The sequence below is a fragment of the Sus scrofa genome, chromosome 6, assembly GCF_000003025.6.
Source record: "Sus scrofa isolate TJ Tabasco breed Duroc chromosome 6, Sscrofa11.1, whole genome shotgun sequence".
NCBI classification, from domain to species: domain Eukaryota; kingdom Metazoa; phylum Chordata; class Mammalia; order Artiodactyla; family Suidae; genus Sus; species Sus scrofa.
This window is the reverse complement of record NC_010448.4, coordinates 64,330,397-64,352,950: the sequence shown is the minus strand read 5'-3', so window position 1 is coordinate 64,352,950 and position 22,554 is coordinate 64,330,397. Positions and strand designations below refer to the sequence as shown.

Below are 22,554 nucleotides of genomic sequence, written 5' to 3'. Positions count from 1 at the left end.
GCTCCAGAGGCGAATCTGGGAAAGTGGGATCCAGGCCAGCTCAGACAGAGACGTGGGGTGCTGGGTGAGCAGCCCAGGAATCCCCCTAGTGCAGAGGGCCTGGGCGGGAAGGGTGCTGCTCTGGGCCTGGCATCCCCCACTACCACCAGCAGCCCCCACCAACCCCAAACAAGGCATGAATCTGCCCCCTGGTCCCCCAAGCCTGGAGGAGCCAGCTTCACAGGGAGCACTGCTCCCTCTTCCCAGGCGGAAGAGCACAGTGGCCACCATCGCGAGGAGTGGCTGGGTTTGGGGTGTATGGGGTCAGCGGCAAAGGGAAGGTGGGGTGCCACTGGCCCGGGAGGTCATGACCCCACAGCTCCTCGAGGGCTGCCCGGTCAGAAAGGGTGCTGAGGCCCCAAGGGTGGTGACGAGTGCCAATCTGGCCAGAGCCCTGGGGCCCTAGACATGCTGGTGGGAGGAGGCAGGAAGAATGGGGTGATTGGGGGCGACGATGGGCTGGCAGGGAGGGGAGGCCGCAGACAACGCGAGGGAGGAGGAGCTTCTAGAAGGCTCTGCCTGAACGGTCGAGGTCACACTCACACCCAGGACTCAGCCCCCACGAGGACACTGGCACCCAGAGCCGCGACACATATCCACACGCCTCCCTCTCGCTTCCACCAGGACAGCCCTGAGCCCTGATCAGCCAGAGGGGCCCGGCGAGGTCACTGGGTCAGGGCCCAGCCCCAGGCTGCTGTGACCCCATTGGACAGAAGCCGGGGGAGCAGGCACTGCCCGTGCCACCCGGCCAAGCCTCCCTGCACCAGCCTGACCTAGATTCCACACCCTCATGCAGCAGCCAGGCAGAGCCATGGCCGGCCTGGCACCAAGACAGCCGGCCAGATTCCAGGCCAAATGCAGCCTCATGGGCACCAGCCCAGCCCACCCAGGGCAACCCTCAGCACCCAGGTAGGGGCCGTCAGGAGCTGCCCACCTCCTGCCAGGACCGGGTGACGTCTTCAGCCCTGCCAGCCTTGCTGCACCACATGCCCAAGCAGCCCATCTTGGCTCCCGTGTGCCGCCCAGGCATGGGGCTGGGCAGCCACTTGGCCACTTGCATGTGGATTAAAAATACAAACATCCTTGAAATTAGAAGCACGTGCATGCAGTCGGCCCTGGCTTTGGCCCCCAGGCCCGCAGGACACGTTCCTTCCCAGCCGGGTCAGCCACCAGCTTGTGCCCAGACCATCCCTCCCTCCCCCGTCTCCCTCCCACCTGTTCCACAGCCCCTGCCCCCACCCCACCCCCAGCCAACAGTCAACATTTATGAAGCACCGGCTGTGTCAGGCAGCGCACTTGGGGCCAGGAGCAAACAGGGGCAGCCCCCACCCTCAGGGAGCTTTCAGTCCAGGGAAAGGCGGGGTAGCTGCTGGTGGTCCCAGCTCCCTGGGGAGCCCTGGGCACAGGTGGGCAGAGGCCGGAACTTTGCTGCTTTTACAAAGCCCAGGAGAGAACAGACCACTTCACAGGAGGCCAGGGGCGGGGGTGGGGGGCATTCCTTTGGTGGGGCAGGGGTTAGGGTACAGAGGGCACGAGGGCCGGGACAGGAGCCAAGCTGTCACCTGGGCCACGCGCACGGCAGTGGGAAGAGCTCCAGGTCCAGGACCCGGCTCAGGGCACAGAGGTGCCAGAGGAGCAAGGCGGGCTCCTGGGCCTCCTAGGCCGTCAGCACGCGCCCCACCGCTGTGCCAAGGACGGACAGCCCTGTCACGGCGCCTGCCTGAAACCATTCTCCAAGTGCCGCTGCCCCAGCCTTCCCGGCGGTGCAATTTTGTGTACAAATTATTTCTAAATTTACTCCATCACCGCATTCCGATAACTGCTTACTTCGTGTTCACTGGTAGAGTGGAAACCATTTAAAAACCCGGGGTGGAAGCTCAAGAGTCTCCAGCAAGAAAACTGTGTGAAGAAGGCAGAGGGCTCGTGATGGGGGCAGCCTTGGTCATGACGACTGGCGGGCGGGCAGGCCAGGTGCCGGGGCAAGGCCACGGAGGGCGCGGTTTGCGGTTTAGCTCCGAGGGCTCCTGGCAGGTGGAGAGAGCCTTGCTCAACCGTGCCTTCAAGATTCCCAAAGTGTCCCCAGCGCGTGGCGAGCTCCAGCCCCTCCCTGAGCTGCGTGTTCACCCCCCAGCTGTGTGTTCAGGCCCCAAGCTGTGTTCACCCGCCCTCTCCCTGAGCTGCAGGTGCGGCGGGAGGAGCCTTCAGGGCTGTCTTTACAGAGGGGCCGGGTCACCCCAGGGCAATGGTCAGCACAAAGTGAGAACACCCTGGGCCTCAGCGTGAGGTGTGGCGGCCACGGTCAGGGCTCCACCCCCCCACCTCCTTTTGGACCCAAGGAGCAATGGCTGCTACGCACAGACCTTCAAAGACGGGGAGCAGGGAGGCTGCCAAGGGGAATGAAACTCGGCCTGGGGACCATCCCGCAGAGCTGGGTCTGGGCGGGCGCGGGCAGGGGCCACAAAACAACAGCAGCTTCCCAGGGCACAGGTCTGCCCAGGGGGCCTCAGCCAGTGCCCAGCCCAGAGCCACTGCCCCTCCAGCCCCTGCCCCGCCCTGGAGTCATTCCTTCCGAGACGCGGGCAGTGACCTGACCGGCTGGCAAGTGGGAAGCAGCATCTCAGGGAGTGGGGTGGAAAACAGCAAGGGGGGTGTGAACACATACCTGGGAGAGGGGTGTGAACACACAGCTGGGAGAGGAGTGTGAACACAGCTCTTGGGTGTGAACACACAGCTGGGAGAGGGGTGTGAACACAGCTCTTGGGTGTGAACACACAGCTGCGGGGTGAACATACAGCTTAGGGAATGGGGTGACACACAGCTTGGGGGGGGTGAACACACAGCTAAGAGGGTGTGAACACACACATGGGGGGGTGAACACACAGCTGGGGGTGAACACATAGCTTGGGTGGTGAACACACAGCTCGGGGGTGTGAACACGCAGTTCGGAGACGGGGGTGAACACACAGCTGGGGAGGTGAGGGAGGAATGTGAACACATTTCGGGGGTGGGGGTGAACACAGCTCGGGGCGGGGGGAGTGAAGACACAGCTTGGAACCAGAGGCCCTGGAAAACATAGTTTCTTTCCAGACCAGAGAGATCCCAGGACCAGCCTCGACCCAGTGACCCAGCGGGACAGGGGACAGCCGAGGTCCTCGGGGCCGGGTGCAGGCCAGGCAGAGGCCGCTGCCCAGCAGGTGGTCAGTCTGGGCGCTTTCTTTCCATGAGCTTCCTGCTCAGCTTCCTTGAGGGCCCCAGCCTAGCCAGTCACCTGTCCTTCGCTTTCCAGGCCCCGAGGATGACAGGCCGGGGTGGCGACAGGTCACACTCCCTGCCACATGGTGACAACCACGTTTCCCCTCCCAAGCACTTTCACCCACAGCCTGGGGTGAAGCGAGCCCTGGAAGGACATGGGAGCCCCAGGAGCCATGACCTTGGCCCGCCTCCACCCTCGTCCTCGGCACCCCTGCCCCCCGCCCCCTCCACAGCAGATCGCGTGGGCCCCAGCACCCATCAAGCTCCACGAATGCAAATGTTTATTTTCTCTTTAGGGCAAAAAAGGAAAGAAGCAAGGGGGTTGGCCTATGGGGTGAGTCACTGGGTGCTCAAGCGAAGGGCGCGGGGTGGGGGGGGGCAGCCCAGCGCCCTGGGGCAGGACAGGAACTGTCCCGCCTCAGCCACCCTGCAGGGGCCGGGCACTGCCGTAATGCGAGGTGAGTGGATGAGCCTGGCCAGCCTCTGGCCAGCCGCTCGGAGGAAGGCTCCCTTCTCCGGGGAGTCCTCACGGACCACCTGCAGCTCCTCCACGCCCCTCAGGGAGGGAGGCCACCCAGCAGGCTCACCCTCCCTCACCCTGGGAGGAGGGGGTGCCCCCGCCATGGTGGCAGACCTCGCTTCCCCAGGGAGCATCTGAGGCGCCTTCCCCAGAGAAGCCACTGGCAGTTGCGAATGGAGGCAAAGGGGAGGGTTGCGCCCCCACTGGTGGGGCTGCTTAGGTCAAAGGCCACTCCCCTCCCCGGGCCCTGCAGCCCCTACCCCAGAGGGCAGGGCGGGCAGAAGCCCCAACTTGTCAGGGACAGGCTTCCCCTGAACGGCCCCTCAGGGCTGGATCCCATTCTTCTCCCCAAGGATGGAGCCAGCAGCCGGTCAGTCCAGGCTAGCTCCCGAGAGTCGCCCCCTGTGTCTGGCCCACCCCGAGAGAGCCGTGAGCACCCCAAAGCCCAGCTGCCACCTCCCCCCCAACCCTGGCAAGGGCTGGCCTGTGTGACAGCCATCAGGACAGGACCAAGAGCCACCGCAGTCACACATGGGCACCTGAGGGCAGGACCCGGGGTTCTGATTGGCTGCCCGCTCCTGACGGTGGCAAGGGACCCAGGCTGACCAGAGGACCTGAAGCGCAGGCCCATGGAGGGTGCAGACCGCCTCACGCTGCCCATTCCTGGGAGCGAAGGCCCAGGCCCCATCCCTTCTGGGAGTCTGTGTGGCTCCAGCCCGGCTCACAGCCCACCCACTGGGCACAGCCCTTCCCGGGCCTGGAACAGGAGAGGGGTCCTACTCCAGCTGAGGGCTGGTCCTCTGAGGACCGGGCAGAAAGTCGAGGCCAGGGCAGGGAAGGGCGCCAGGCGGCGGTGGTGGGGGGACGCGTCCAGCCCAGGGTCCCTACGCGGAGAGCACCCCACCCCTGCACTCCCCGCCCACCCCACGGGCCCAGATGGTGGCGGTCACGCACGCAACCTGGGCTCCACGGGAGGCCACCTGCTGAGGTCCCGCCTGGTCCCCAACCGGGCCTGGGGGTCTCAAAGGGGCCAAGCAGCCCCCGTGACCTTGTGCATCCCCAGGAGCAGGGCCCAGTGGCGACGGCTGAGTCACCGTGCAGGGCTTTTTAAGGCACAGCTGAGAGCGAGGGGGCAAATTTAGGTCTTTCTGAGGAGACAGGCGAGCACGTGGCAGAGAACACGAGGTCAGGGCTGAGCTTGCAGCCACGTGTCCCCCAACGTGAGGCCCCACGGATCCTGCGGGTGTCGGGGGCTGCCGCTGGGACGGGACCTGGCACCCCAGAGGTGGGCTGCGTGACGGACTCGCTCACCTGGGGGGCCGGGGTGGGCCTTGTGCACGACGAGGGGTGCAGTGTCCTACAACGGTCTGTGGACTTTGAGGCTCTGCTAGGAGGAAGGGCAGCGTCCTGTCCCGGGCAGCAGCCAGAAGAGGCTGACGGCCAGCAGCTCTGATGTGCTCTCTGGTCCCGGAGGCTTGCCGACTCCTCCTGAGACTACAGAGCCAAGCAGTGTGGGCTGGGGGGCCTCTGTCCCTCCCTGTCCATCTGTCCGTCTCTCTGCTTTCCTGGAAAAAGTCCCCCAGGACCGTGCACGGCCTAGAGCCTGGCCTTGCCTGGCACCCCCGCCGTCCAGCTCAAGCCGCAGCCTCTGCTGAGCAGCCCCGTGAGCTGGGCCGGGGAGGGCACCCCAGGCAGGACCCTCAGAACTCACAGGCAGGCGGACGGGGGCAGCCCCCCCTGCCACGCACAGCCCCCAAGGCCACCCCGAGGCACATCCAGGACCCCCCAGCTCAGCCCACCGATCCCCGTGCGCTGACGCTGTTTCCTTCAGACACAGAACGTGCCTCCCAATAATGCCAAGGCCCAAAATAGCCCCACAATGCGCCACGTGCAGAGCTCCCACCGGAGACGATGCAACTGCCGGGAGCACAGCTGCAGAGTCACTTTAAAAATACTCTAAACACGCACACGCAAACACACACACAGCGCGCTTCCAGGAGGCCTGCCCCGCCCACGGCAGGTAGTGGGTGAAGGTGGGGGCACAGGAGGGAGAGGGGCCGGTCCTCCCCCTGGGGGCCCAACAGGAGACTCCAGGCAGGGCGTGGAGGGGTGGGCGGGGCACCCCGAAAAATGCACCCACCCCTGCCTGCAGCAAAGTCCTCCAGGGCCCTTGACGGCCAGCCCTCCCTACCCTTTGCCCCCAAGACCTCTTGGATCAAGCGGGCCTGGGTAGGAGGTGCCTGGGGGCGCTCACCTCCACAGGAGGCTCCACCTGCCCCCCACCCAACTCGGCCCCCTCCTGGGCCCTCAGCCCCTCCTGCTTTCCTTGCTCCCCTCACCAACCCAAGGAGCAGCCCATGACCCAGGCCTGCGGGACGCATCCGCAGGCCAGTCGAGCCGCCATCCTCTGGCGCTGCCGGTCCCAGGCCAGGCGCATGTTGTCCAGGCCAGAGCACGTAGGAAGCATCTACAGGACCCTTGGCAGCTCCAGACCCAGAGCTCTGGTGCCCGGCCGCAGGTACCCACTGGGTCTGCTCCCATTCCAGGGGGTCCTGGGGGGCCACTCCCTGCACCCTACAGCACCACGGGGTGCAGGGAGAAATCCGCTCCGTGGTCCAGTGGCTTTTCTGAGGCCGGCTTCCTGCCCATGGACAGCCCAGCAGGGTCCAGACGCGGCTGAAGCTGATCTGGACCCCATGGACGGCTGGCGAAGCCCAAAGGGGCCCAAACCCTCTCCTTTCCCAACCTCAGGGGCTTCAGTCGAGAGGGGAGCTCAAGGGCTCTGCCGGGTCCCAGACCCTGGGATTCCCCAGGAAGGCTGGGGTGGAGGGCCAGGACCACACAGGGCATTGCTGGCCCAGCCCCTGCAGGAGAAGCCAGGACGTGAGCCTCCACAGAACGACCTCATTGCAGCCCACCCGGGGGTCGCCATGCCGGGCCTTGCCTGCTGGGCTGGACGGGCAAGGCGATGAGCACAGGCTGCAGTGACATGCCTTTAGATGCTCGGCCCAGTCCCTTGGCCCAGTCCCTCGGCCCAGCTCCACCCAGGCGGGCGCAGGCTGGCCTTGCTCTTGGGGAGCAGCCCCCCGCGCCCCCCTCACCCTCAAGCCCATCCTGGCAAACGAAGGCCCGCTGGAGCCCTGGCCCTTACCGCCCACTGGCTGGCGCACGGCCACCTGCTGCTCTGGAACTGCACTGTGCCAATCCCACTGCAGCCTGAGAAGTGGGCCACGGCCTGGCCTGGAAAGCCGTTGCTCAGAAACTGGCTCCCAGTCACGGGATCTGCTTCTGCGGCAGGCAGCCTGCAGGGAGCTGCTCGCGGCAGAGGGCCCCTTCCTCAGGGCGCACCCGTGCGCCCGGACCTGGGGAGGGGCTCCGCAGTGTCCCTTCCCCTCGCCCCCGGGGAGCAGCCCCAGAACCCCCGCCCGCTCCCTCCCACAGCAAGGCTCCAGAGGGGCTGGGTGAGGAGACCAGGCCCGGGGCTCCCCTCGCTCCCCTCTCCCCACGTGAGAAATGCAGGAAGGGCTTTCCAGCGCCCCCTGCCCCCGCGTTGGCCACAATCCTGGGGACCCTAGGGCCACGGCAGCCCACCTCAGCTGGGGGGGGAGGGGACAAGCTCAGGCGGGGCCCGCTGTGGGGTCTGCCAGAGAGGGGTGATGGCCTCCCGGGGGAGGCATGAAGACCCCGGAAGGGCAGCCCCGGACACCTGGGCTCGGCTCTCCTCTTTGGGGGGGACAGAGGCCGCGGCATGGACGGGAGGGTATGGGGCCCTGTCCCTGCCAGGAGGCCAGCGGGCCCCTCCCATGAAGGGCAGAGGGACCAGCCTACTGTGCGCACAGACGATTCTGTCTAATGAGACAGCTGAGGGCCTAGCAGCCCCGGGACTCAGGCAGTCACTCGCCAAGCCTCGGCATCCTCATCTGCTGAAAGGGGCAGAAACAGGACCAGCGCACACGGGGGAAGGGCCCCCAAGACCTAACCGATGGGCGAGGCTCTGGAAAGGGAAGCCTGTTCCTGCCTCTGGTCGGGGGGGCCCTGGCCCAGGCCCCCAGCATCCCCTCACCCTGGGAATTATTTGGGTGCCTCCCCAGGGAATCCACTTTTCTGGGAGGCTGGGGCAGTAAGCGCCCTGTGAGGAGGCCCCCTGGCCCTCCAGAGAGAAGCATCCCACCTCCCCAGCCTCCCGCTGCTCTAGATGGCAGGGCCGGTTCCCAAAGACCAGTGACATGGGGTAGGGGGAGGCAGGAGGGGAGGGGAGGGGAGAGGGGATGGGGAGAGGGGAAAGGGAGGGGAGGGGATGGGGAGAGGGGATGGGGAGAGGGGAGAGGCAGGAGGGGAGGGGGAGGGACGGGAGGGGAGGGGATGGGGGAGCACTGGGACTCTGGGTCCCCTCCAGACTGGGAGCTGACTTAAGCACCTTGGCCGGGCCGCGCTCCTGCCCAGGAGATGGGCTGAATGGTCAGCAGAATGGTCAGGCATTTCCCTGGGAACCTTGGGTTTGCTTCCTGAAGGTTCTAGTCCTTGGTCTAGCACCCAGGCCCTGGCGTCCCCCTGTCTCCCCTCTCCTTTTGTAAACTGCGTGGTCATGGTGCAGGTGGGTGAGGCAGAGTGACACGGCCTGCCCACCTGGTCCCCAGGGGTGCCTCCTCCTGGAGACAGAAGGAGGGCTGCCCTCATTCACCTGCGCCGCCAGAGGGGCCGTCAGCCCTGCTGGGCCTCCCGCCCAGGCCCTTGTGGAACGCGACCCCCACTTTATAGGTTTGGCATTTCTGAAGGATGACAAAGATCCCGGGGCTTCGAACGTGTCTTCTGTGTGAACAGACACTTGTGCACAGCGAGTCGATGCCAGCACCTCCCACAGCTCAGGCCTGAAGCACCACCTCCCGGCAGCCCGGGTGCTGGAAGGGAGCAGGGCTGGGGGCCCAGAGCCCATGGGACACAGGAGGCTGAGGCCCACCGCCCCCTGGGCCCACCGACCTGCGACCTGCAGTGCTGGCTCGGCCCCAAGGGCACGGCACAGAAGCAGGGAATCTGCTCCCCTGGGCAGCGTAGCCTCTCAGGGGGAGTGGCCGCCCGCAGCACAGACCTGCAGGACAGCCCATCACCCTTCTCAGTGAGGAAGTGAGGGGATCGCGGCACTGTGGGTGAGCTGCCTGTGGAGCTGATGCCCGGAGCTGGAGGAGACGCTACCTGGTGGGGGAGGGGGCTTCCCAGGGAGGCAGGGGCCACAGAAGGCACCCTCGAGTGGCCAGGAGCTGACAGGGCTTCCCAGCGGCCAGCTCTGCTCTGGGATCCATCTTCATTAGCCACGTTCTTGGTGACAGTTTCTGGCCTGTCCCTAAAGGTGGCAACCCTTGGTGACCCTCCCCCAAATAACTGTGGAGTTGGGGAGGCACCACTGAGCACACGCAGCTCTGGGCTCTGGACCCTACGGTTAGGAGCCAGGCCCCACCCCCCCATTCAGAGATGGGGGCACCTGGGGGCTCCAGGAGCACCTGGGCCACTTGGTGATGTGGAGGCCACCAGGCTCCATCAGCTGCCCCTGTCTGGGCTCCAATCTAAATGGAGCCCCGGGTCCTGCTTTCAGGGTCCTGCAACCAGAGCCCATCTCCTCTGGGGGCAAGTGAGGAAGCCCCAGCCCCAGCACAGCCATCACCCCCATCACAGTGCAGCCATCACCCGCCTCCCCCCACACAGCTATCGCCCCCCACCCCAGTGCAGCCATCACCGCCCCCCCCACAGCCCCTGGCACAGCCATCACACACCCCCCACCGGCGCAGCCATCACTCCCGGCTACAGGTCCCTGCTCATCCACCACCACTGTGCCCCCTTTAAGCAGATGAGGGCCTGAGGGGGGGACCAGTACCTGGCCCAGGAGCCCACAGCCCAGGAAGCAGCTCCGCAGCGGCTCCTGGGCCAGGCCTGGCGTCCCCAGGGTGAAGCTGAGCAAACAGCAGGTCCGGGAGCGCTGGGTGGGTGGGAGGCAGCAGTTAGGACCAAGCTGGTGAATCTGCTCCTTTTACTCGCTCTGGCTGCAGGAGGCCCCCAAGGAGGCCCCAGGGGAGGCCCGAATCTTCAGTGCTCAGGAAGGCTTTGGGGGCTCTTAGGAAAGGGGGGGCATGTGGACATGGGTTCAAAGCCTGTGCTGAAAAGCCACTGAGAAAGGACGGAAGGCACCTCGAGGCCCCGGAGCCCCTCCTGGGAGGCTGCGGGGTAGGGGGCCAGGGCCTCCATTATCATCCTGGTGCCAGGGGCTCAGCCACAGGAAGGGGACGGCCACCTGCGACCCAGCTTCAGAGTGCCAGCCACGGCTGGGCGGGTGCTGTGGCTCTCTTGGGAGGCCCCGGGGGAGGCTGAGCTCAGGGCGCAGAGCAGTGGCCTCACTCACCCACGGCGCAAGGCTTGCAGGCCACCGGCAGCCTCTGCTCGGCGCCGGGCACTCCGAGGCGGAGGAGGCAGAGGGAACCACGGAGTTCCGGGGAGCATCCGGGAGCAGGCAGGAGGGCAACTTGGGGAGGAGGGCGAGGAAAGGGTGGCAGAGGTCCCCGCGGGTGGCAGGGCCAGAGCTCCACACATGGACTCTCATTTGCCCTGCCCCGTGCTACTACTCGCCCATTTCACAGGTGAGGACGTTGAGGCGGAGGCCTGTCCAAGGCCACACAGGGGCTGGTGGCAGAACGGGGTGCCAACCCACGTCTGCCCACTCTGGGGCGGTGCCCCCCACCCCGGCCCACCCTGGAAGGGCCAGCCGGGGCAGAAGGTGCTCCCAGGAAGTGCAGAGCCCCTGCGGACCTGGCTCCACTCTCCGCTTACCCCACCGGGGACCCCACCCGGGATCCTGATGAAACACATGTTTCTATGGAAACAGCCCCAACCATTCTTGAATCTGCTCCTTAGGTTCCAGGGCCCTGGGGCTGTGCTGGGTCAGGAAGGCCTGCCCAGAGCCGCTGACTCTCACACTAGGGCTGCCCAATCCACTCCAGGTCCAGGGCCAGGCTGCAGCCCCCTCCTCTGCCAGCCAAGGGTGGGCCTTGAGGAGAGGGGCTCTGGGGACAGTCTGCCGGGGGCGGGGGGGCGGGTTTGGGAGCAGCTGTGCACTGAGGGAGGGTCAGGCCCCCCGCCCGTCCAGGAGTGACCTGGCCTGGCCTCCACATCCCCCAGGAGGCCAGGACCTCCAGCGCCCCCTCCCCTCCCCAGCGCAGGGCGAGGAGAGACTGGGGGAGGTGGGAGCCTGGGAGGCAGAGGCCCGGGGCTCCACAGCAGGCAGCACAGCCACCCCACCCCAGGTCAGAGACTTCCACGCCAGCCCCAGCCTCAGCAGGGAGGCCCCGGGGGGGGGGCTGAGGTTCAGGCCCCTGCCTCTGGAGGGCAGGGTTCGGCAGTGAGTGCGGCGGACAGAGACCACAGCCACTGCAGGGGCCCCAGTGATGTGACCACAGCCTAGAACCTGTTTAGGAAAGGTCTTTGCAGACGTGGTCAGGTTCAGGATCTTGAGACGCAATCATCCCGATTACTCAAGGGAACTTTCAATCCAACGACAAGTGTCCTTAGAAGAAGGGGCAGGGCATGCGGGGACCCGGCCCCGGGAGATGGAGGCAGAGGCTGGAGGGATGCAGCTGCTGGCCCGGGAAGGCGGGGGGCCAGCAGACGGGCGGGCAGGAAGGACCCCCCCCCTGCAGGTTTCAGAGGGAGCTTCCAGCCTCTAGACGCCAGAGAAGAAACCTCTGTCTGTTAAGCACCCCAGCTTGTGGCCATGTGTCCAGGAAGCCCCAGGCCACCCTGGCGGCCCCCGTTCAGGAAACAGGATGCACTCCTGAGGAGTGGGGAGCCTCTGCCCGGGGCTGGCTGCCCAGGAGGGCACTGGGACAAGGACCACAGCAGCCTCGGGCCCAGGAGCCTCCCCGCTCCCAGCATTCTTTACTTGAACGACTTTGGTCAGAACCCACGGCTCCCTGCAGTGGGCAGCTAGGTGACGGCCTGAGGTCCCACAGCCAGCGAGGGGACCAGAGAGGTCTGAGACGGCCCACCCCCCGACGGCCCACCCCCCGCCCCCACCCCCATCTGCCTGCCTTCCTGTCTCCTGGGGTCGGGGCCTCAGTCAAAGCGGAGCCCCCAGGCACAGCCCTCCCCAGCGCCTCTGCACCCGGCCCTTGTCCCTCCCTGCTCCGCACACCACCACCCCCGCTGGGTCCCCCTAGCCACTGGGAAGGACCCCCTCTGAGCACAGGGGGAAATAGGGGGACCCTGATGTACCAGCCACTCACCCTCTTCCCTGGGGGGCCTGGGGGGGAGGATGTGCACAGGTGCAGGGTTCACACGCATGTCCGCGGGCCCCGTGGGGGAAGGAGACGATGAAGGGTCACTGACCCTCAGGCGCAGGTGATGGGAGCATCTAGGGGCCCTTCCCACGCAAATGCTGGGCTCTGAGTGGACAGCCCCAGCCCAGGCCTCCTCAGGACCAGCTCGTTTGACCTCAAGCCCGAGCCTCCTGGAGCCCCCAGTCCATCTGCGTCTGACACAGAGCAGGAGCTGCCAGAACAGGTGTGAAGAGTCTGCCCTGATCTGTGGGGTGGGGACCCTGTGAGCAGCACCCAGAGGCTGCTGGGAGCCCGAAAGGAGGGAGGAACGCAGGATGAGCTCTGGGGCAGAAGGGAACCCGGGGCATCCCCCAGACACCGTGCCCCCAAGGGACGGGGACACACACACACACACACACACACACACACACACACACACACACTGTCTCTCTCGGCTGCGGGGGCTGGAGGTTATGGGAGACCCAAGCCAGATGTTCCCCAGGGAGCAAGCGCCCGCTGGCCCCGAGCCCCTCTGCACAGCCTGGGCTGGGCTGGGTGGCCAGGCAGCCTCCTTTGTCCCTTTGTGCTGGGCGGCAGAAGTGACAAAAGCTCCGCTCCCGGCTGGCTGGCGGCTGCTGGAGACATCTCCCAGGAGCCCTTCCTCCCCGTGCCGTGGATGCGGGCCTGTTACACAACAGACCTAAGAATAATCCGGAGGGCGGGCAGTGCAGGGGAGCCAGGCCGTCCTGCCTCCCGCGACCCCTCAAGCTGTGGCGGGGGTGGGGCCCACGATGTAGGTCCTGCCTCTGCCAGGGGCCTGGGTCTGTCTGGAGGCCCCAGGGACGCCCCGGAGCATACCCACCCCCGCACCTGGGGAACCCAGCCGCAAAGGCCTGGCTCCCACCCCCACCCCTGGCTGCTGGGGCCTGTCCTGGCCACTGGGAGTGGCAGGCAGGACCCCGGAAGGCCCAGGGCTGTCTGTGCCCCATGCCCCGGGAGGGTCCAAAACCCTGCAACTTTCAGTGGGTGCGTTTTCCAAGCGCCTCCCGGGAGGCCCCCAGCCCACAGGGCCATGGGTGCGGGACGGGGACGGCTGGCCCAGCAGTGACAGGAGCGCCGCCACCCACCCCTTGCCTTGCCCCCCCCAGCAGGTGGCAGGCAGCCCGTGGGTCTCCAGACCTGACCCCCCCTTCCAGGAAGCGGGAGGCATGGTGGCAGGACAGTTACCAACTAATGAAGTAGTCCTATCAGGCGCAGAGTAACCGACTGTATACAAATTGGCCCACAGCTCTTCATCTATTGCAGACATTAAAAATTAAAATCCAATTACAACCCGTATTGTCAAACCTGGCTGCTGCCTCTTACGGCAACCCGTGTGCCAGGCGGGGCTTATGTAACCTGAGCTCTCAGCTGCACAGAGTGAGGGCTGGGGAACCTCCCACCCACAAGCCCCTCTTGCACCAGTGGGACCCCACAGACCTGGTCCAAGCACCAGCTAAAGGGCCGCTGCCTCGTCACCTGCCTGGAGGGGCCACCGCCAGCCTGCCGGACACCCTCCTGGTGCCCCCAGCTGCTCCCCAATGGCGGCCTCATCAATTCTGCCAGTGGCTGGGCGAAGGCCCCACCTCTGGAGCCCCCAGCCCAGCCTCGTGCTCACCACGCACCCTGGATGGGCCACGGCTAAATGTGAAGGCCCCCGGACCCCCCCTTCTGGGAAGCCCCAGGGGCAGCAGCACTGCCAGCCTGACGGAGGGTCAGCCCTCCCGCACCCCCGGCTCAGGGCACAGGCCAGGGCAGGGCCACCAAGGAGCTGGGCCTGGGAAAGGGGTCCATGGGGACCCTTCAGATGTGCCTGACGGCACAGGCTCTACCTGCCTCCCCATCCTCTCTGGAGCCCCAGACCCTCCTCCAAGGTCTGCACGGAGGATGTGGCTGTGGCCCAAGTACCAAGGGAACGTGAAGGGACGCGGGGTGGTTGGGCGTCTTCAAAGCCAGCATCTTCCATTATCCCAGCGTCCCGGGGAGATGTGCAGCCTGCTCCTGTCGCCGCCACAGGAGAGGAACGAGGACCTCCAGCCTGCCTGAGCCCCCTCTGTGGCTGCAGCTCTCTGACTGGCAGATCACAGACGGGCCCCCAGGACAGACGCACTGGGCACCACGGAGTGTCACCTCTCAGAGGTCAGGCATAAAGGGACAAGAGAGGACACAGACCAGGTACATTTTCATGGGTGAGGGTGGAGAAGGCCATGGGGAAAGGCCAGCCTCGGCAAGGAGTCAGGGGACGCTCTGTCCAGCTCGAGGGGCACACTGGGCAGGGTAGGGGGAGGAGAGGAGAGCGGAGACCTCCTGTTCCCTTGGCATCTTCCCTCTGCCAGCTCCAGAAGTGTCCACGTCCCTTAAGACACCTGTCCCGCAGCTTTGCTGGCTCAGGCCAGGAGGACTGCTCCCCCAACCCTGGCAGCAGCACCTGCAGACAGCCTGGGGCAGAGGCGCCCCAGATCCTGGCTGGGTCCTGCCTGCCCCTGGAGTGCCCACGGCTGCCCTGCCTGCTGGCGCTGGGCGTGGTGGGCCCAGGGCCAGCAGCAGCACCTGCAGCCCTGGCAAATGGGCCAGGCCCCTCTGCGGGCTTCTATCCTCCACCTCACCACAGACCGGAGGGCAGTGTCCCTGCTTGTACCGCCCACATCGAGAGAGGGGACCGGCGGGCTGCCCAGGACTGGGCTCGCGGGGCTCCCTCTCAGACAGCCATCCTCAACCAGGGGAGGAAAGTTCGCAGGGGGCGGCCCTCAGATCCCTCAGGCCGCACCTGTGGCCTCCAAGAGAGCCCGGGACCCCTCACCTGCCCGGCGCCATCCTACACCCACACCCGCCCGACCCCTCCGAGATCGGGGCCCTCCCCTACGGGGCGTGGACCTCGGAAGCAGCTTGGCCACCAGGCGGCACGAGGGGAGCAGCGCGCGCCCCTTCCCCGCGCAGCTGGGACCGGCCGCCCGAGGCAGCGGCGCCCCCGCGCGTCCACCGAGCCCGGGCGGGCGCAGCAACAGGAGCGGCGCGGCACCTACTGTGCTTCCGCGGGGCGGCTCCCGCGTCCATTGTCTCCGCGGCGGCGGCGGCGGCGGCGGCGGCGGCGGGGGGCGGCTGGGGCGGGGGCGCCGTCAGCGGCCGGCCTCGAGCAGGGGCTGGGGCTGGGGCTGGGGCTGGCCCAGCATCGCCCCGCCGGCTCGGAAGCCCGCGGCGGGCTGTGCGCGCGGCGGGCTCGGCGCGCTGACACTGCGCCCCGTGGAGGCGCCGCGCGCGGAGAGCGCTGTCACTCGTGCCGCCCGCACCACACCCCCTGCCCGCCCCGCGCGGGGAGGGGGCCGGGGGCGCGAGCGCGCGGCGGGCGCAGAGCCCAAGCGCGGGATGCGGGGTGCACAGTGGGGCCAGCCTGCCCGCCCCGCGCCCTAGCGGCCAAAGTACTTTCCCTGCAAAGATGCGCCCGCAGCCTCCACCCCCCCCAGCCCCCGTCGGGGTGGCCCCAGCCGCGGTCCGGGAAGGGGGCGGAGCCGGGAACGGCTTCCCCATCCCCAGGCAGCGGGAGGCTTCTCTGCTGGACACTAGGCACCCCTCGGCTCATGGCAAGGGGCAGCGGGCCCTGAGTTGGTGGCGAGAGGAGGGCGCTTGGCGCTGCTGTCTTGGAAACCGTGACCACCCCGCTCCCAGGTCTGAAGAGAGCATGCAGACCAGGAGCAATAATGGGAGCTGGCCACTGTCCCCTCCCCCCTACAACTGGCCCCACGCCCCCGGGGCAGCGGGGCCCCTGCACACTCCCCCTCTCACTGCTCCAGGCCCTGGAGGCCCTAAAGCAGCAACAGGCAGGCTCTGGGCCCTGGGAACCCTCCCAGCCAGCAGGCTTCTCAGGAGCCCCCCCTCTCCGCCTCTCCCCCCTCCTTCCACTGCAGTGGAGGAGGGGAGAGACAGGTGCCGCCAGGCACCATGTCCACAGAGGCGGAGGTCCCACCAGCTGGCCCTGATCTAGTGACAACAGGGGACAAGATGCAGGCTCATGTCTCAGCTCCCCACAGATCCATGAGTGGCCTCAGCTAAACCCCTCCCCTCTTTGGGCCTCAGCTTCCCCACAGGTGTAAGACCTACTGGTTACTAGGGTTCTTTCCAGCTTCCTACAGCCCAGAGAGGTCCCCGACTTTCCCCAAGCCACACAGCAGATTCCTTGGCTGTGCCACAGACCCCAGGGTGGGTCTTGAGGTCCCTCTCAGTGCCAGAGCTGCCCCACGAGAGACCCGCTCTGGCATCTGCCCAGGCCAGCTGACCTCCAGAGGTTTCCTGCCTTCCAGGTGCCCCCGACAAGGGCTGAGCTCCAGCCGCCACCTGCCCTGCACCCCTGCACTGGCCACTGTGCCCAGGCGAGCATTTGGGGTCCCTGGTCTGGCTGAGGCTGGGCCGGCTCGGGTGGCCTTGGCTCAGGGTGGCGTCAGGCGTTCCCACTGGGCTGCGAGCAGAGTCCACAGACATTTCAGTGAGGGGCTGTCAGAGCGATGCATCCAGAGGGGCAGAGGCAGCAATTAGCTCCCCGCCACGGCGCTCCCTGCGCGGGGTCAGCTGCCTCCTGGCTCCCTGGGCCCTGGCTTCCTCTCCTGGAAGATGATCTCCAGCAACTTCTCTGCCCCCCACCCCCACCCCGTCAGGGTCAGGGCCTGACGCCCAGGCCAAGGCAGGACCGCCCACTCCTCTCCCTCCTCTGCAGCCCCAGCCCCAGATGACTAAGGTGGACCGGTGTCAGAAGGTGGAGGGTGGAGTTACCCAGAAACGTGGAGGGAGCAAAAGGGGTGAGAGCGAAAGAGCCCAGCAGGTCCTGGGGAGCTGGTGGGAGCCAAGCCCGGCCAGGACGGGACTCCCACCCGGAGGCCCCATGACATTCACACGGGTGGGTGCTCACCACAGGGGCCTGGCAGGCAGGGCTGGGGGCTTCCTTCTGCACGTTGTCCATCCCCAGCCTCCCAAGGCTGCCCTGAGGGACAGCCCTGAGCCCCTCCCGTCACTGGTGTGCTGATGGGCCCTGCGCTGGGGGCAGGCGGATGGGAAAACGGTGCGGTCCTAGTGTGCGCGGGCCTGCCTTGGCCTGGGCATCAGGCCCTGACCTAGGGGGTGGGCAGAGAAGGTGCTACCCACAGGTGGGAAAACTTCCTGGGCACCCCGAGGGGGCAGCGCCTTCTACCTGCCCACCTGCCCACCTGCACATCTGCCCCAGGCAGCATGGGGCTCAGCTGGGGGGGAGGAGTGGCTCTGTGCATGGGGACAAAGAGACCAGTCCCACTCCGACAGCCCATGGGGATGTGCCCAGGGGACAAGGCTAAGAGCCCAGGACTTGGGGACAGAGAGACACCAGGACACCCACACCCAGAGGCAGAGACCGAGAAACCAGGGGCAACAATGAGACAGGACCTGCTCCTGCACGAAGCCAAAACTGAAATGCAGACTAGAAACTTCGAAAGAAATCTCCGTCCTGAGCCAGAGACTCCGAGAGTCCCTGGAAGGAGACCACGGACACTGGGGCCGGCGGGGCTCTGGCCCCGGCCCTGGATAGACAAGGAGCTGCATGCCGCGTGCAAGGAGCCTGCCGCCCACCGGGTTCTCTGGGGCAGCTGCGGCAGCCAGGGCACACAGCCTGCCCCCAGCCCAGCGTTGCTCCCACTGAGAGCCGCCCTACCCCCCTTCCTCCCCACATCCACGCAGGCTGCTCTCCAGGCCTCCCTCAGGCTGCCTCTGGCCTCTGGGCCTCCCTCCCCTTCGGCTCCAAACCCTCAGGGCGTCTGCTCTCCTGGTAGGTGACACAGGAGCTCTCAGCCTGGTACCCACTCCCTGCCCCTCCCACTTGGCTCCCAAGGCCCCTCCTCCAGGAAGCCTTCCCTGGCTCTCTCATCTGTCGTGCTCACCCACTAGTGACACAGAATTTCCCTTGAGATGTCACCAGGACCTGTGCCGTCCAGTGAGATGATGAGGGTCCTGCAGGCAGGGCACCCCGTGCCCACCACTTCCCCCAAAATACCAGCCGACCTGGCTGCAGGTGGCCTCAGGAGTGTCTGCAGACCAAACTGAGCTCCGCCCCCTGTGCCCCGACACCATCCCCATGGGCAGCGTTGCCCGGGCCCAGGAGTAACGGGGGCCCTGATGAGAGCCTGGCTCAAAGCTTTCTGCAGCCTGAGGTCATCAGCCAGATCACACGGGCCCAGAGACACACACACAGAGGCGGCAGGAGGCACAGTGAGCGCCGTAGCCAGAGCAAGCGCACGCTCGCCAGATCAATGAGCTTAATTGGGCGGATGTGCAATCTCACCCGCTAAATTTAGAAAGTGTGTTTCAGTTTTCACCAGCATCTGCTCTCAAGACGTCTTGTTCTCAATCAGAACTCAGGACAACGCGCAGAATGATCCCAGCTCTCCCGTCTCCTGCTGCCTACACACGGCGCCCGGAGCCCGCAGCCGCCCTGGCCAGGCCTGGCCACTGCCCATCCAGGTGGCAGCCAAGCATCTCCAGGGGCACAGGAGGACGGCTGAACGACCTGGCCCCCAGCCCACGGCAGGGTTCACCCACCTGCCCCAAGGCCCCAGGGCACTTTGCTGCAACAAGGGGGTGCCAACCAGGGAGGGAGGCCTCTGGGGGCACCTCTGATGGGCCAGGGGTCTTTACAGGCACTGCCAGCTCTTGGGCACCATTGATACCACATTTCCTTTCAGGGGGAAACCGAGGTACAGCGAGAGGAAGGCACTTGCCCCAGGCCCCCCAAACCAGGTACCCTGTCCCCAAAGACACCTTTGACTGGCAGAGGTGGGTGTTTCCAGCTGGATCTGGCAGCACAGGGAGGGGGCCCCTGAACTGGGTCAGGACTGAGGGGACCTGGCCAAGGCCACATCTAATAGGACTATCCACAGGGCCAGAGCCTCAGCTCTTCCCGGCCAGCCTGGACCCCTGGGGAGGACAGCGCAGCCACACCTGGATGGGGGAGGGAGCTAGAAACGCTAGATGCCAGGAACACGGGAGCCCCCCACAGGATCTCTCTAGCCCTGGGACCCGCAGGGGAGGTGCCTGTGGAACGGCCAGGGAGGGAGGCTGCTGGGCAGGTGCGGGGCAGGGGCTGCTCCAGTTCTCCCAGTGCCAGAGCCCAGGGAGCTGCTGCTCAGAGCTAGGGTAGCTGTGGAGGCCAGGAGGAGGTGGGATGCTGCTGGGCCCAAAGGCTCAGCAGGGGTAGGAGGGATGGGCCTTTGACCTGCACAAACCAGGGGTGGCTGGAGGTGCCCTTCCTGGGCCCTGGGTAGGGGTGAGACAGGGTGGGGAAGCCCAGTCCCCTCCCGTCCTCCCTGCGGGCACCACACCACCACCCCCAGTGCCCACCACCGCCCGCTCACCTGGCTGGGGGTCAGTAGCCTGGGAAGCCAGGAAGGACCTAGGTGACAGGGAGGGAGGGGGGGGAGGGGAGTGTGTCTTGGAGGGGATGGCGGGGGGAGAGGGGGTGGCCAGAGCCCGGGAGGTGCTTCCCAGCCAAGCAGGGACCCTCCCTAGGGCCTTCCCCAGGGGGTCTCTGGACCAGGAGACACTGGACCCTGCCCCCCTTTTCTCACCCCACCCTGAGCCCCCAGCCTACTGCACCCATCACTGTTATAAACCAGCTATGGTCCCGTATGCTGGGCTGATCATTCGCCTGTTCATTTACCTGCTTGTTCCTTCATTCCTGTAACCACTGACACTTTCTCTGAGTCCCCAGGGTGCCCAGGTGGTAGCTAGGAAACCAGGGAGCCCTTAGTCCCCAAGACCCCTGTCCTAGAGGAGCCCTCTGCCCACTGGCCAGCACAAGACAACCACCTCACCATGGCATTTACAAAAACTGTCACAGCGGACACTAGGCGGTCCCTAGAGGGGGCAGAGCAGGAGGGGTCCTCAGGTGGGGGAGCTGAGCAGAGGGAGAGGGGCTGGGGGGCGTTGAGGAGGGAAAGGGATGCAGGGGCCAGATCACAGAGGGTCTTAGAGACAAAAGCGAGGGGGTGATCCTGGGTTCGGTCCCAAGGGTCACTGAGAGGGACAGCTGGGGGGAGGGGGAGGGGGACCGTGGAAGCAGGCAGTCTGGCCGCTGGCCCTTGCTCAGCAGGGCCAGGACACCCAGGTGGTTCAGACAGGCAGGGTGGGAGAGGTGGAGAAAAGTCTGGGGCCTCAAGACCCTGAGGCGCAGAATTCCGGCTCCAAGACCGCGGCCGGGGAGGGGCTTGCTACTCCATCACGCCGGAGAGCCGGGGGTCTGAAGTCAAATTTTCATGCTGATGGGTTTGAGATCCAGGCAGAACCGTCCAGCTGGCCTCGGGAGGCCCGGGGTGCACCTGGCGCCAGGGGGAGAGGCCAACGGGATCCCAGCGGGAACACAACCAGAAAGGTTCTGTCCATCTGCCTGGCCAGGAAACCCAGCACCTGGGTGCTTCTGTGTTTGCCTGAGTGAGGCATCTGGGAGGAAACGCTTTCACCGCCCACGCCAAGGCGGGCGTGTCTGACCCTCTGGGCCTCCTGTTGGAACTGTGCGTCAACTAAGAGTTAATAGACCGCAAGCGAGCACCAGAGGGAAGCGAGTGAGCTCATGGCACTTGGACGGAGGCGCTAGTGCTCCATCTACCCAGAGGCAGGGTGTGACTTTGCTTTTCCCAACCAGGCCACACTCTGGACACCGAGGAAAAGGATCCTCCACGTGAGGGGAGCAGGTCCCTGCCCAGAGGCCCTCAGGTGCGCAGGGACTACAGGGGCCCAGAGCTACGGCTGCTTTTCCCTGGTGTAGGTCGCCTTGAGGGCGCGTCCACATGTCCTGCCTTCTCCAGAAAAGCTTCTGAGCCTACACCAGGCAGGGCCTGATTCTCAAAAGGCGGCCGCAGAGACCTGGCACGGAAGCCGGAGGCGGGAGCTTCAAAGAGCTCCCTGCGCACATGAAGTGCTAGGGCCGCCGCGCCGCCAAGGAGACAACGCGAGGCACAGATTAGAGGCTGCGCGAATCTCCCTGCAGCAGGAATATAGCAGCCAGTGCTCAGAAGTCCCCGAGCTGGTCATTGACGGCTGCGGCGCCACGTCCCCCAGAGTGAGGCCATTGTTAGCATCAGGCTCCGGAAGAAGCTGTGACGTTGGAAGGGACCCGCTCCAAGCCCCCAGGCTGCGCGCTACGGGCGGGAGGCGGAGAGCCAGGTGGTGACCTGGGAACAGTGAGAAACCCGCACACCCACCAGCTCAGGAAGGGGGGTTTTCTGTACTTTCAAAGCATCTCCTCGGAGTCCTGCTTTCAGTCAGGAAAAAGAAACACAAGCAAGACCAAGGCAGAGCCGGTGCCGAGTCCCGGGGGGGAGCAGTGGATCTGAACACACCGTGGACCCGAGGGTCCGGAGTCCCCTCGCCCCCCAGCCTCATGGCCTAGAGGCCGCAGCCACCTCAGCCCCTCGGGCTCTGGGTCAACAGAGACACAGACGCACACTCCAGCTGCCAGAGCACAAGGGCCAGCGCCTCCTGCTGGCACTGGAGGGGATACAGGCCACTGGCCGGGACATCTGAACCAGCCTGCGTCTTGGCTCCAAGCTCAGCCGTTTCTCAAACAGTGTCCTGGCTGCCCCCGGAGAGGCCCAGGAGGGCTGGCGGGCTTCAGAGGCCCGCTCCATGCAGCCTGCCGCGGCCTCCCCACCCCGGTCCCCCACCAGTCAGCTCCAACACTCTGGCCTGTGTCCTGCCCTCCCAGCAACTCCCTGGCCCCCTCAGTGGGCCTGTCTGGCATCAAGATGCTAGCAGCCTCACAGAGCCTGGTGGGGGCCCCATCGGGACCAGGCTGGGGCACAGGCACCCTCAAGACATGCAGCAGCACCCCCCACCCCCATGCCCGGGGATCTGGGCGGTGCTGCCCGCCCCAGCGGGGGGCCAGCCCCCGGCCTCGGCCCCTCCCGCATCCCCCCCATCTCTGAAACTAAAGGGCAGCTCATTTGCATACTCCCTGTCCCTCAGCCTGTGGAGTGGGATTAAGTGGCTCTGAAAGAAGCCGTTACCAGGGATACAGGAGAACCAGGCTAAGAAGATGACACTGTGGCTGGGGCTGTCCCACTGCCCCAGCCCTGGGCCCGGGTCCAACACGGTCCACCTGCCCAGGCCCAACCCGGGGAGCACCATCCCTGCCAGCCACCCTCACTGCCTGGCTTGGAGCAGGGCCTGCCCCCAACATGGATGCAGCGGATGCATCCTGGTGCAGGGGGCACCGAACAGGCACTGGGTCATGTCCCTGGGCCCCAAGTAGCCGGCTCCAGAGCAGCCCCCAGGCCCACACCTCCCGGGCACTTCTCGGACCCTTAGCCACCCCCCACTGTCCACGTGTAGACAGGCTGGCATCCCCCAGGACAGGCGCTGTGGCTCACAGGAGCCCAGAAGCTCCTCGGTCCAAAGCAC

General features: G+C 66.2%; 1 protein-coding gene across 3 annotated transcripts in view; it reads right to left on the bottom strand.

Annotated features, from left to right (window-relative positions):
• PLCH2 (phospholipase C eta 2) overlaps positions 1-22,554 on the bottom strand; it is a 66,153-nt gene that overhangs the window by 39,120 nt on the left and 4,479 nt on the right. Inside the window, exon 1 of one of the 3 annotated variants that reach the window (XM_013988725.2) lies at positions 15,171-15,234. The exons of the other annotated variants lie outside the window; for them this stretch is intronic. Within the exon in view, the coding sequence (XP_013844179.1) occupies positions 15,171-15,201 (31 nt within the window). The 5' untranslated portion in view covers positions 15,202-15,234. Of the gene's footprint in view, positions 1-15,170; positions 15,235-22,554 lie in introns of those variants that run through there. 3 annotated transcript variants of the gene reach the window in all.